Consider the following 14,625-nt stretch of genomic DNA (forward strand, 5'->3'; position numbering starts at 1 on the left):
TCTGCCATTTTTTGGTCAGCTCACACGGCCTAGAAATTCTGCTTTTTACCACCTGCAAGAATCTGGGGGCATCTGTGAAGTTGGTATTTTACCTGTACACCCTTTCTTGCATGATTTTTGATGGAAATCAGTACCCCCATTTAACATTTGGACATTTTTCCACCTAGAGAGGTGCCTGTTTATTTCTGTTTCCTTTCCCTCATCCCCCTCCCGTTTCTCTGTCTCCTCACCCCCTCCCCCATGTAACTTTGAGTAACCTCTGATGTGGGACCTTGCCAGGAGCATTTTAACCTCTAAAGTTCTGGCCACTGGCTTCCCCGTGGACTGAAATAATCTATTTTGTCCCTGAAAGAACTCTTGGAGATTAGTCAGACATGATTTCCTCTTGCTGGAAACATGTTGCTTTTCTTTTAGCAGGTTCTGCTTCCTAAAGCACACCACACATTGTCTGCAGTAGGAAGAGCACGGGCTTTGGAGCCAGGCAGACCTGGGTCTGGATTCTCCATTTAAATTGAACAGCTGTGATGTGACCTTGGATGGATTACTTAACCTCTTTGAGCTTTCAGCAGAAAAATGATGGTGTTAGTAGTATGCCACTTAAAACACGTTGCACAAGTCACCTGGGGGTCTCGGATGCTGAGTCACTAGGTCTGCATAGGGCCTGAGATTGTGCATTTCTGACAAGTTCTCAGATAATGCTGATTCTGGGGACTGCTAAAGCAGTGATTCCCAAATTTGCACCCTGGAATCCCCTGGGAACCTTTGAAAACCACCGATGCCTGGACCTCACCACCTGCCCCCTCCATTTCCAGTTTAACTGGCAGTGGGATGTAGCCTGGGCACTGAGCCTTTGAAAAGCTCCCCAGGTGATTCTAATGTACATCAAAGTTTGAGACTCAATGCCTAAAGGGTTATTAGCAGAAGTAAGAGTGAGACACCTGGCACATAGCAGGTGCAAAGAAAAGGATGGTTTTCTTTCTCTTGGTGCCTTGCCCTGTGCTTCTCTCTCCATCCTCATCCCCAGTCTTTACATCAGGTAGGAGAAGGCAGGGCATCAGCTGTCGCCCTGTGTCTTCCTTACTAGAGTCTCCTCTAGAGCATCTGGCTTGGGAGTTCTCACCGCCACTTGTGAGGGGAAGGGACCAAGGTAACCCTGCCATGTGGCCTGGCACTGGGAGTTTCAAAAGCTCCCCAGGCGATTCTAATACGCAACCTATTTTGAGAACTAGTGTCTTTCTATTCGGTGGCAAAGAGTGAAGAACACTAGGGCCACATAACATGCCAAGGGAAGTGTGAGGACTCAGGGCTGGAGCGGGCAAGTGTGTCCTCGAAGGGGGGCCAGGCCAGATACCAGGTCCCCCCAAATGCCATTACAGTTAGAGGGATCAATTATCCATGGCCTGCAGCAGTCGGGGGCTTCCTCTGTGGACAAGCAGAGCTGCTGCCTTCCTCCTTCCTCCCTCTTCACACCCAGCCCATCCCTCCTGCCAGGCTTCCCAGATGCCCAGACCCTGCTTAGCCAGTGCATGTGGGTTGACCAATTAAAGGAGAAGCTGAGGTGAAGATCCAGTTCTGCTCTAGATGAGTGAGCCCAGAGAAAGGACCTGGAAGCCCCCCTCTGAGGCTACCCCAAGGAGTCCTTTCTGTTCATCAAACATATTGAGCATTTACTGTGTGCCAGGCACTGTGCTAAGTCCCAAGACTCAGATCCGAGTAAGACATGATTCCTGACCTGAAGGAGCACACAGAGGAGAAAGGATGTAAACAAATGATGGGACAATATGGGAAAATAGTAGGAAAGTGTCCTAGCTATTGAGGAGGACTAAGGGAGGAAATATGCAGAGTTGAGGGAATCAGAGAAAACTTCCCAAGATGCTCAGGCTGTGTCTCGCAGGGGAAGTAGCCATTTTCCAGGTGGATGTGAAGCAGGGAGAGAAGCCTGGTCTTGTGAAAAGGCACAGCCCACTCAGGGGGCTGGGATTCTTTTGGCAAAGCTGGAGCACAGAGCATATGTGGGGAGTAGGTGAGACCAGCCCACGGGGCCAGTAACTGCTACAGACTTTGTGGTTCATCCTGCAAGGAATGGAGGCCCTTTCAATAGTTTGCAGCAGAGGAGAGGCATGTTCAGACTTGTGTGGTTGGCGGATCCCCTTGGGTGTCATGTGGAGAGGGCTGGAAGGGGAAACTGAGGTGGGGGGAGATCCTGGCAATGATCCAGGTGAGTCATGGGGACCACAGTGAAGTGAGCCGTTGTGATGAGGATGAAAAGGAGGGAAGAAGGTGAGCTGTACCCAGAAGACAGACTTGATGGGATTTAATGACTGGCCAGATGAAGGGCTGAGTGAGCTGCAGGGCGGGGACTCAGGTGAGGTGGGTAAGATGCCTGGGGCACACAATTTAAGGAGTCACTCATGCAAAGGGTGGACAAGTGTGACCGTGAGAGAGAAGGAGTCTGTGCTGTGGAGGTGGTGGATGGTGAGATGGTAGCCAGGAGCAGGGCCTGGGGGAGGTGCTAGTGCAGCCCTGGCTACGCTGCCATGGGGAGGGTGCCTTGCTTGGCAACAGCTCCCTCTGAGGCTGCGTGGGGCGGCTCTGACTGGCCCTGCTTCACTCCGTGTCCTCTGTCACCCTCACACAGCCCAACCTCTGACCCCACGAAAGCAACCTTGGACCCCTGTCCTGCTCTGTCCTCCGTGACGGATGGTACAGGGACCCCCTGCTCCCCTATTCTGCCAGCACACCCTGCTTGGAGAGCCCTCAGGCAGGTCAGTGGCTCAAGGTGATTTCAACCTTCCAGGGGGCCTGGGATGAAATCAGTGGACAGCTGGCATGCCCCGGGCAGCACCCTCTGACTAGCAATAATGAAAATGCATTTTTTAAAATTAATTATTTATTTTTGGCTGCTTTGGGTCTTCGTTGCTGCGCGCGGGCTTTCTCTAGTTGCGGCGAGTGGGGGCTACTCTTCGTTGCGGTGTGCGGGCTTCTCATTGCGGTGGCTTCTCTTGTTGCGGAGCACGGGCTCTAGGTGCACGGGCTTCAGTGGTTGCAGCACGTGGGCTCAGTAGTTGTGGCTCGCGTGCTCTAGAGCACAGGTTCAGTAGCTGTGGTGCACTGGCTTAGCTGCTCCGCGGCCTGTTGGATCCTCTCGGACCAGGGCTCGAACCCGTGTCCCCTGCGTTGGGAGGTGGATTCTTAACCACTGCGCCACCAGGGAAGTCCCTGAAAATGCATTTTAATGTAGTCACAACTTAAACAGTTTCCCCTACTCCTTTATTATTTAAGCTTCAGATTCAACCATCACCTATGGAATGTCTGTGCCAAGTGCTGGGTCGGGCTGGGGGTGCTGCACACAGCGCAGGGGCTCAGTGGGGAGACTGGCGTGGAGCTCAGATCTCACCCCTGTCAACTAGCTGCATGGCCTGAGGCTAGTTCCTCTCAGTTTCTTTACTTGTTGCCTGGGGTCTCTCTGGGGGTGAGGATGGAGACACCTGGCAGGTAGCGGTAGCACTCAGCAGATGTTTGCTGTGGCTTTCCTTCCCGGAGCAGAGGCGGCTCCAGGGTTATGGACGTGAGAGGTGACAGATAACTCGGCCGAGACCTTGCAGTTGGTGGGTAGAGCCCAGGTCTTTCTGGCCATCTCCAAAGCTCATGCTGCTTCTGGGGCCCCATGTGCCCCTTAGTGCTGCAGAGTCTTCTCCCTTTGGCTTTTCTTCTGTTTTCCAGCTGAAGATTAGAGCCTTTCCTGCTGCCTGTGTGTGAACCCCCTTCCTGAGTCAGGAGCCAGTTACCTAAAGGGCCGGGCTGCCCAGTGACTGTATCCGGTGTCTCCCCGCCTCCTAACAGCAGCTGGGTCCTGTTGCCAGGATTAGATTGCCACCACACTCCCTTCCCAAGCGTGGTGAACCAGCCTTCCGTATATCCAAAGCAAAGCTTCCATATCCAAAGCAAACAGAGCAGGTACCCTGTATTCTCTGAGGGATTCCCTCTCTGTCTCACCTAATGGTCCTGCTGAGAATGGGAGCCTTGTGCTGGGGCCCAGGAGGCTGGAGGGGAAAACTTCATTCTTACTGAGGGTCATGAGGCTCCTTCTGGGACACATCTTCTGTCCCCTCCTGGAAGGACCACAAAACAGAGAAGCCAGACCTCTCAAGCTGGGGCTGCTGTGGCCCTTTGAAAAGCCCCAAAGCCCATCTCTTCACCCCTCTGTGTCCGCAGGCCATGGAGAGCAAGCTGCTCATCGGGGGCAGGAACATCATGGATCACACCAATGAACAGCAGAAGATGCTGGAACTGAAGAGGCAGGAGATTGCCGAGCAGGTAGGGCAGGGGTCTTCAGGTCCCTGGGTTGGGTGGGAGGGGGCACATAGCCTTGAGGTCGCACAGGGGGGCTTAGGGCAGTGAGCCGTCATGGGCTCAGGATCCCTGGAATTACAGCGCTGAGAACCTAAGGTATGCTGCCCTGCATCCCATGGGTCCACTGCCCAGGTGGTGGCTCTCCATGAGGACAGCCTCCGTAAGGCACCAGGTACTCATTCCTGGGCCTTCCACAAAGGTGTGAGTTCTTTGCCAACTGCAGGACTGTGTCCTAAATCATCAAGAACCACAGTTTGTTGGTCTTACCAATCAATTGTGATACTACATGGGAGAGGCTGAGGCAGCTGGAAAGCCAGTATCTGGACATCGGTATATGGGGTTGACACCCCTGGAATGCCCCAGCTGTTAGGGCTGAGGTCTCCTTCTGTGGGGGGCAGTGCCTTGGCAAAAGCGTGGCCGTATGAGCTGAGAAGGTTCAGAGAGGCTCCATTGAGGATGGGGTGGGAGCAATGGATGTGGGCCATGGGGTGCTCCCTGCTGCCTCCTGGCGCCCATGGTCATGACGAAGCCAGGTTCCATGGTAGGCAGAGCTCCCCAGTACATTCTGCTCTGCTGAGTCCTGTGCCCTGCCTTGGCCTAGAAACGCCGCGAACGGGAAATGCAGCAGGAGATGATGCTCCGAGACGAGGAGACCATGGAGCTCCGGGGCACCTACACGTCCCTGCAGCAGGAGGTGGAGGTCAAAACCAAGAAACTCAAGAAGGTGAGATGCCACACAGAACTGGGTCAAGGTGTGTAAGGGCCTGGCAGCCTCTGCCCGAGACGTCACCTGCCCAAGGGGCGTGTGCTTTAGCGACCCCTCCCCGCTTTGCTTGGACTGCTGACCCCCTGAGTTACACTGCGTGGGTGCTGGGTGAGGAGCAGGGGAAGGCGGGGGTCTGGGTGGGGTGGGATAGAGCCTTTCCTCCTGGGCCAGGAGGGGCCAGACAGGCTGGGAACACTTTTACTTCCACTCTCCAGGGTTGCCATCCTCGTGGTCCTGGGTAACTTCTCCCTTTACTCTGGTGTCACCAGTGAGTCACAGTTTGGATAACCAGGCACAGAGCAGGCCAGGGGAGTGGTGGGGAAACCTGAGGAGACTCGAGCCTGGGAGCGCTCAGAGAGGGAGCACAGGGCTCTCCAGGGATGAGAATGTTGGCTGCCAGGACCCTGCAAAGTCCATGGCCAGGGAAAGGCGTGTGCATAAGCTGAGGGCCTAGGGCAGGAAGCAGCAAATTCCAGTCTGGATTCTGGGAAGAACCTGGAGAGCCCTTAGATTGCTGAGGTGTCTGCCCCAGAGCAGGCCAGGCAGAGGCCCAGCTCCAGTGGCAGTTTCCAGGGACACAGCTTTCAGTGGGTTAGGAGTGGGACAGGAAGGTTGGAGCTGCCCTCCACACCCCTACTTTTTTTTTTTTTTTTGCGGTACGCGGGCCTCTCACTGTTGTGGCCTCTCCCGTTGCGGAGCACAGGCTCCAGACGCACAGGCTCAGCGGCCATGGCTCACGGGCCCAGCCGCTCCGCAGCATGTGGGATCTTCGCGGAGCAGGGCACAAACCCGTGTCCCCTGCATCGGCAGGCGGACTCCCAACCATTGCGCCACCAGGGAAGCCGGACACCCCTACTTTCGAGAGCCGCTGGAGAGGCAGGAGTAGGATGGGTCATCTTGCAAACTGGCTGAGGCTCCCTTCCTTCCCTGAGCCCTGGATGGCAGTCCTGATACTCGCGTCCTGATTCCGGCTCTTCTGTTATCTCGTTGTATAACCTTGAGCAAGTCTGTGCCTGAGTTTCCTCACCTATAAAAGGGGGTGTTGGACCAGAAGGTCCCTCGGGTCCCTTCAGATTTGAACATTGCACGATGTGGACAGCAGCTGAGAGAGCAGGTTAACAGGCCACAGTGTGGGAGGGACAGGGCAGCCTTTAGAATAACCCATTCCGATGGATGGTGGGGCAGGAGGGAGCTTCAGAGGTGGGCCCTGGGCTCATCCTGGACCGAGCTGGTGGACCCTGAGCCTGCAGCCGTCGGGACCCAGGCTGGGTGAGCGGAGCGGAGCCACATTGGTTGCCACACTGCAACGCCTCTGAGCTGCACCTGTCCCCACCCAGCTCTACGCCAAGCTGCAGGCGGTGAAGGCGGAGATCCAGGACCAGCATGATGAGTACATCCGCGTGCGGCAGGACCTGGAAGAGGCACAGAATGAGCAGACCCGGGAGCTCAAGCTCAAGTAGGGCCCCTCCTCTTTCCATCTGGGGCTCTCACAGCCATCCCTCAGGCCCTGGGCCTCTCCCTGACAGGCTCCTCTCTTTCCTGAAGGCTTCATTCCAACTGTCTCCTCACCCATGTCCATGTACCTTAGGAACAGAATGTGTCTGAGGGATGGGGGAGGGGCCCATTGGAGTTTCCTCTACCTCCTGTTTCCTCCTTACTCTCCTCGGCCTGCATTTGATGCACTCCGCAAAGTGCATGCCAGGTGCTGCCCAGAAGTAACTCCTAAGGCCCTGAGTCTATAATCTTTGCATTAGAAACTGTGATTTGCAAGCTCTATTATTTCTCTAGGGATTCCCTCCCCCCGACTTTTTGGTTTTTCCACCTTCTCTGTTCCCTCTGCCTCTTTGCTTCTTTTTTCTCATCCTTCAACCTTCATATACACTGTGCGGTCTCACGTGATCCCCTGTCTACCTCATTCCTCCTCCCAGGTACCTAATCATCGAGAACTTCATCCCCCCTGAGGAGAAGAACAAGATCATGAACCGGCTTTTCCTGGACTGCGAGGAGGAGCAATGGAAGTTCCAGCCACTCATGCCCGGTGGAGCGTGAGTCCTTCACCAGCTGTCTGGGCCTAGGGACTTGCCAGCTCGCCCCAGGCCCGGGGTGGCCAGGGGCCTGGGGGAGACAGACGTTTTAGTGGATTGGGGAGGGCTGGGAAGGGTGCAGATGGAGGATGGGTTTCCCAGGACCTAATGTTGGGGTCTCCATGAAGGAAGGGTTGTCAAGTACAGTGTCTCATTGGTCTGGGATGCAGAAAATACTAGCTGGCTAACATTTGGTCGGTCTGGTGAGTATTCATTTGTCAGATGCCAAAAACAGCAACAACAGATGATATTGCCAAGCACTAACTATGTGTTGGACACTGTAGGAGACTCTGCAGATGGGAGGTAAATCAGACACGGTCAGAGCTCACAGTCCAGTGGGGAATACAGAAAAGTAATCAGATCAAGAAATGATAGAGATGTGAGGTCCTTGTAGCCTCACTCAGCTGGGTGATTCAGCATTTCCACCTGTTTCCACATCCTAGCTCTTAGGTAACAGAGCTAAGTGCATTTAGCTCTGGGTGTGCCTTTCCCTCTGCTGGTGGCCATGAAGAACAAGACTGGATGTTCAAACCCAGCAGAGTGACTACCTCACCCAGCTGGACCACTGTCCCTTCATTGACAATCTGTGTACAGAGGTGTTCAGGAGGCCTGACACCAATGCACTTCCCTAGAGATTCTTTGCTCTATCTATCCTAGGAATATTAACGCCAAGATAGGGCAGGAGTCTCCCCAAAGCTGGGGTGGGAAGCTAGCTGTAGAGGTCTACAGCTTCTCACTGGAGCAACAGATGCCTACTTAATTTGTCTACTTTCTGAAGGGCTGATCCTACGCAAGGCAACACTACACAAGTTTGTAAGTGGCAAGTTCTTGAGTAAAGGACTTTTCAATGGCATCAGTTTGGATTTAAATCCACCTTTCCAATCTAAGTGGAGGCCTGCAGTAGTACGTCATCTAATGCAGAAGTTCTCCACCCTGGCTGCAACTAGAATCACCTGTGAGCTGGGCTCCAGAGAGTCTGATTTAAAGGGTCTTGCATGGATCCCAGGGCTTAAGAAAAATGTTTTTCAAGGCTTCCAGCTGATTCTACAGGAAGCTAGATTCAAAAACTACTACTCCAGCACCATCTGCTGGAGGAAGATGCTGGGGAGGCTTCTGCTGTGTAGAGTTATTTTGTGCTTACAGAGTTCTTGAGTTTAAAGTTTGTAGGTGGAGGAATTTCTTTACATTGGATAGAGATGGGATGAGAGACGCTCTGAGAAGGCGTGTGTTTTTAAAAATTTTTTAAGTTTGAAAAGCAAGAATAGTACAAAGAATTCCCATATGCCCTTCACCCAAACTCCCCGGTTGTTAGCATCTTGCCACATCTTGCTTTATTAATCCCCTCCCGTCAACCATTTGAAATTAAATTGCAGACAGTCAACCCTTTACCCATATTTCCTAAGAGTGAGGACATTCTCTTACATAACCACAGTACAGTGATCAAATTCAGGAAATTCTGTTACCTCAATAATGTCCTTTACAGCAATTCCCCCACCGGCTCACCTGCGATGGTGCATTGCATTTAATTGTCATTCCTGTTCCATCTCCTTTAATCTGGAACTGAGAATGGATCTTGATTTGAGTTTTGAAAATTTCATGCTTCAGAGGAGTTTATTCATTTCTCAAAACGTTGTCCCTGCAGTTTTTACTTGACCACCTAAGCACAGAATCCAGACTCCAAAGCGTGGTGGGTGCTTTGCCTGAAGCTAAGATAAGCTTTCTGCTTAATGGTTATGAATCTCCATTCTTTGTTCTCGTTATTTTAAGTTTACTTTCTTCCTTTTACCCGAATAACTTTTAAATTAAAAAACCTTTTAAATAACTTCTTTCTCTTTTTTTTTTTGCAAAAATAAAATGGTTTGCATACACTGAAAAACCATTCACAGATTTTTAAAAATAAAACAGCTATCTTAAAACAGCACATGTTAAATAATTTTTAGAGTAGATACCAGTAACACCTTTTTTTTTTTTCTTTTTTTTTTTTTGCGGTACGCAGGCCTCTCACTGTTGTGGCCTCTCCCGTTGCGGAGCACAGGCTCCGGACGCGCAGGCTCAGCGGCCATGGCTCACGGGCCCAGCCGCTCCGCTGCATGTGGGATCTTCCCGGACCGGGGCACGAACCCGTGTCCCCTGCATCAGCAGGCGGACTCTCAACCACTGCGCCACCAGGGAAGCCCAGTGACAACTTTTAAAAAGAAAGAAGTCCTCCAAAATATAGATTGGTATCTTTGCTTACTGTTGAGCTATTGCCTTTCCTAGCCTCTTATCCCTCTCTTTGCTTTAAAGGAGAATTTGTGCTCTTTACATGTTCTTTTCTAGGTCTCAGAACCAGAACCTTTCTGGGCAGAGGGAGTTGCCTGTGATGTTCTTTTCCCACCTTTCCCTTCTCTTCTGATTCCCCCCACCATCCTTCTTGCTCTTGGAAAGTAATGCAAAGAGAGAAAGATTCAGTGTTTTCTTTGCCATTAGGAAGCCTAAGAATTCGGCTCTTTCCTCAAAAATCTGCTTGTGGGGAATTCCCTGGCGGTCCAGTGGTTGGGACTCCACACTTGCACTGCAGGGAGCACGGGTTTCATTCCTAGTCAGGGAATTAAGATCCCGCATGCCATGAGGAGGCCAAAACAACAAAGAAACAAATAAACAAGCAAAAAACCAACCAAACAAAAAAAAAACGGGCTCAAAGCAGGCAGTGGGCTTTAGCTTACGCTATAGTGTCCCATAACTCTTTGGGAAGAACTGGTCTCGACATACATACCCCTTTGACTTAAATCTGCACAGAGTTGCTCCCCAGCCTGCATTTGTACATCTCTATTAGCAGTGCTTCTAACTGGATCCCAGATAGACTGTGTTCCCTTAAAATTTTATATTAAAATTGTAAGGATATAAATACATTTACAAGCTTTTTCAAAATTATGGTTAAGTATATTCACAACTTAAACATGCTGTTTTATACAGAATATATATTTACCTCCTCAGAATACAGAGAGTATATATTTTGTGTAGAAAATATCAAAATATATCTGGGTAAGGGTAAAATGTATTAAGGCAATTGTGACATCCCAGTGTTCTCCACTGTACTTAAATACGGTTGATATAAACAGGTATTATAAATTTCTTTAAGAAAAATTCCAATAAATAAATTACTTCAAAAAGACATTAGTAAATGCCAGGCAGTCAACTACATGCTATTCTGAATTACTACTACAGGTTATTTTCTTTTTTCTAATGTCACTTGTCCATTGTCTGATAACTGCAATAAATAATATTTATCTCAGAACTTAAAAAAAAATCACAAAAATACTAAAGAAAAGTAATAATAGGGCATCCCAGACGGTGCAGTGGTTAAGAATCCACCTGCCAATGCAGAGGACACGAGTTTGAGCCCTGGTCTGGGAAGATCCCACATGCCGTGGAACAACTAAGCCCGTGCACCACAACTACTGAGCCTGTGCTCTAGAGCCCGTGAGCCACAAGTACTGAGTCCGTATGCCACAACTACTGAAGCCCGCTCGCCTAGAGCCCGTGCTCCGCAACAAGAGGAGCCACCACAATGAGAAGCCCACGTACTACAAAGAAGAGTAGCCCCCGCTCGCCACAACTAGAGAAAGCCCACACGCAGCAACGAAGACCCAACACAGCCAAAAATAGATAAATAAATAAATAAATTACAAAAAAAAAAAAAGAAAAGTAATAATAGATCTAGGAAGTTTTTATACAAAACAAATTTTTAAAATTACTTTCTACTGGGACTTCCCTGGCGGTTCAGTGGTTAAGACTCCAGGCTTCCACTGCAGAGGGCACGGGTTTGATCCCTGGTGTGGGAACTAAGATCCCACATGTCACACGGTGCAGCCAAAAATCCTCAAGCTCTGACAGCTCAATAAATTCATTTTTAAATTAATTCAACCTCAATAAATTCATTTTTTTAAAAATTACTTTTGTATAGCAGCAGTTGGTGGTTAAAATAAAGTAAAAACAATTCCCTCCTAATTGGAATTCCCAAGCATGATAGTGACTCAGCAACAGAGAGCCCCAGGGTAGCATCACGATGTAAGAATCACTGGCCTGGATCTCTGAGATCTTTTGCCCCAAGCCCCTCCTTTCATAGCAGAAGGCTGAGGGTGGGCAGGTCCTTGGACGCAGCTTCCCGCATTTCGGGGAGCCCTGTGGACTGAGACTGTAGAACAAGCTGCCTCTCTGGGAGGATTGGGTCCCACTGTTTGCAACATAACTTAATCAGGGCTGAAAAACCTCTTTCTTCCCAAAGCATATTTAACTAATCAAGGCATTGTCCCATTTGCTCAATTCAAGTGTGGAATATTTTGCTTCCGTTTGGCCTGTGGTGTGTTGGGGATTAGAACACGGAAGGCTGCTCAAAAGGAGAGGAAAAAAGCATTGTTGGAAAGAAATTACCTAAAGTCATACCGTCCCTTTAGAAAGCTTTTGTTGGAAAAACGTTTCCCCTCTTCCACTAGCTGCAAGCATTTACCCCACACACTCTTCCCCGAGCCTCTCTTTAAAACAAGGAGTTATTGTCGGGGAGCTCTTGAAACACACCCTGAATCAACTTATTCTGGACGTCTATCCCTTTTTCTTTTTTCTCCACTACCTCTAGGCCACTGCTAGTTGATGCACAATAACTTCAGGTGAGGTCCCTTCCACAATCACAAACAATTTTGTGTTAACGTTACTTTGCAAAACACATTTCTGCAGCCAGCTCTAACCATAACTATTTTACAAATATGACCTTTTATTTTTGGTTACTCATCATGGACCTTATTTTTAATTGTGTTTATACAAAACTGTCTTCTAAGGGTTGTATATTTGGCAATGTCTGTAGCCCATGGTTTACAGTTCACAAAATTCTATTTGTAACTTTAGCCACTTGCCTTTTGCAATCCCTGCTATCCTAGACTCTTTTCAAAGTATCGTGGTGCAGTAGAAAGAGACTGGATTTTGGATTTAGAACGTTCTGAATTCTAGTCCCTGCTCTGCCTTGAGAAGGTTTTTTATTAACCTCTCTGAACCCAAGTTCAGATAAAAGTCGGGATAAAAAAAAAAAAAAATCCCTGCAGGATTATCAAGATTGAAGTGAGATAGTGTGTGTGGTGTGTGTTGGAGGTGGGGTGGAGGGTGTTCCAGGCCAGTACCTGGCACAGAGAAGATGATCCATAAATGGCTGCAATAGTACCAGTAAAAAAATAAATAAATAAATAGTACCAGTAAGCCAGTATGATAATTGTGGGCACTCCAGAGAAACTAGTTTGCCATCATGCCTTACAAGTGCCATAGAAGGACAGTTTGGTTTGTTGCTTTCGTTCTAGATTTTGATCTTTAAATCAGGCTGCCTCCAAATTTAGAGAGAGAGAGAGCAGAGCATTCCTTGCTCTAAATAGAATCAGGATAGAAAGTTAAACTGGTTTCCTTACAGAGGCAAAGTTTACCTCAGTCAGAACATGCTCAGCTCTGAGTTGAGTCCCTAGATTCATTCACAGGCCTGTGACAGCTGAAAAAGAATCTGAAACAGGGAGAAGTTTTTGCCTTCCCGGGCAGGCTGTGTGCCGTGAGAAGGGGAACTGGGAAGAAGAGTGGGATTTCAGACATGCAGGGGGGATGCTACAAGGTGGACAGCTCACCTGCAGGGAGGGAGGGATCCAATCATGGAGAAAAGTCAGATTTGCTGTGTCAGGTGCTTGTAAAGGACCGAGAAGGAAAACACACCCTATGATGCTGGCTGACGGGTTTCAGAACAGGAGGGGGGAAAGGTGGTGAGCAGATAGAGCTGGTAATGAGATTGGGGTCAGCCTCTGAGATGGGACTGAGAGAGAACTTTTTAATATTAAGAGGAAAATCTATATAATCTCGTGATAGAAGCCATGTGGAGGGAGGGTCGTAAGAGAACTCTGGGGATCTACGACGCACAGGATAGCTGTTGTGGGTTTCTTTCAAGAGGGGTGGATACTTGCAGAGCCAGGCCTCCACTCTAGGCTGTCAGCCACAACCTGCTTACTACAGACGGATCAATCATGGAAAGTAGGCCTGAGGCAGAGGAGAGAGTAGATGGGAAGCTTGGTGTCCCAATTACAGACTCCCCTCCCCCACCCCCTGCTTCCCACCTGCCACCCAGAATAGCCCTGGCATCTTTATTGGGTCAGGCTGCCAATTCGCCCTGATCCACTGCTCTGCTCACCCAGCCCTGTCCCCCTGTGCTGTTCCCAGAGCCTGCAGCCTTCAAGGCACACTCAGGCCCAGGCTGTTCTGTGTGCGCTCCTGAAAGACAGCGTGGCATCCTAAAAAGAGTATTTGGGAAGAATCCATTCCGAGTCTCTTCCTAATTGTACGATCTTGGACACAAAGGCGCTTTTGCTTTTCTGAGCCTCATCTCCTTGTCTGCCCTGCCTGCACCTCAGGAGGTTGTAAAGTTCAAATGGGATGCACAGATGCACCTTATAAATGATAAGTTGTTATTTTACTGATCTTCCCGCTCCCCTCCCCCGGTGCTGCCACTGTCCACATGCACAGCCCGCCCACCTTCCAGAGGGTCCATAGCAGCAGAACCAGCTGGGGCTTCCACAGCCTTGTCTTCCTTGTTTTCATCTATGAAGAGGGGTCGGCAGGGACCCTAAGTGGGATCCGCACTCTTTTATATACACTTGGTAAAAAAAAAAACCCTGGGAATGTGGTTCTCGTTACTCTCTGTGGCAGAAGGCGGGCATTGTTCCGTCGGCGCCTGCACGGCTTGTTCTCCTATTCAAGGACAGAGTGTCCTATCTCTGAATTACTGAGCCTGTTTCTTCTCTTCTGTTTTCTGTCTGCCTTTTGGCTTTTTTCGTTGCTCATCTGTATCCCTGTTTGAAATTAGCAAGTGGAATTGAGAATTAATAATCATCACAGCTGCCACGTGTTGAGCCCTTGCGGTGTACTGTGCTAAGTGCTTATCTTGTTTAATCTCAGCAGTTCTGTAGGATCGCGATGAGATATCTGAGGCTCAGATACTAAGCCGCTTCCCAAGGTAACAGAGTTGTAAGGGGTAGAGCCAACATTCAAACTCAGATCTACCTCACTCCAAACCCTGTATTGTGTTTTTTAGTGGAAATAACTTGTTTTCTTTCCTATCTTTGTTTTGAATAATACAATACCTCACACTCATTAAGTTGCTGAGAGTAAAAAGTCTTAACATACCATGAGTTGGCCAGGATATAGAGCAATGGGAACTTTCTCGTGGTATATAGCCACTTGGAAAAGCAATTTGGCAATTTGGTAAAGCGGAAAATGCACATCGGAACCATTCCGTTCCTGGGTATATACCCCAGGGAAACTTGACTATGTACTTCAAGATACCTACACAGAACTCTTCACAACAGCACTGTGTTAAATAGAAAGGGAGAGAGAAAAAGGAATTGACCTAGATGTCTATCAACA

General features: G+C 49.4%; 1 protein-coding gene across 2 annotated transcripts in view; it reads left to right on the plus strand.

Annotated features, from left to right (window-relative positions):
• The window catches only part of KIF3C (kinesin family member 3C), a 35,592-nt gene that overhangs the window by 14,738 nt on the left and 6,229 nt on the right, over positions 1 to 14,625 (plus strand). For both annotated transcript variants that reach the window (XM_067703512.1, XM_067703511.1), the window contains exons 2-5: positions 4,216 to 4,317; positions 4,955 to 5,077; positions 6,457 to 6,575; positions 7,048 to 7,164. In XM_067703512.1, coding sequence (XP_067559613.1) covers positions 4,216 to 4,317; positions 4,955 to 5,077; positions 6,457 to 6,575; positions 7,048 to 7,164 — 461 coding nt within the window. The remainder of the gene's footprint in view (positions 1 to 4,215; positions 4,318 to 4,954; positions 5,078 to 6,456; positions 6,576 to 7,047; positions 7,165 to 14,625) is intronic.

Source organism: Pseudorca crassidens, chromosome 14 (assembly GCF_039906515.1).
Source record: "Pseudorca crassidens isolate mPseCra1 chromosome 14, mPseCra1.hap1, whole genome shotgun sequence".
Lineage (NCBI taxonomy): Eukaryota > Metazoa > Chordata > Mammalia > Artiodactyla > Delphinidae > Pseudorca > Pseudorca crassidens.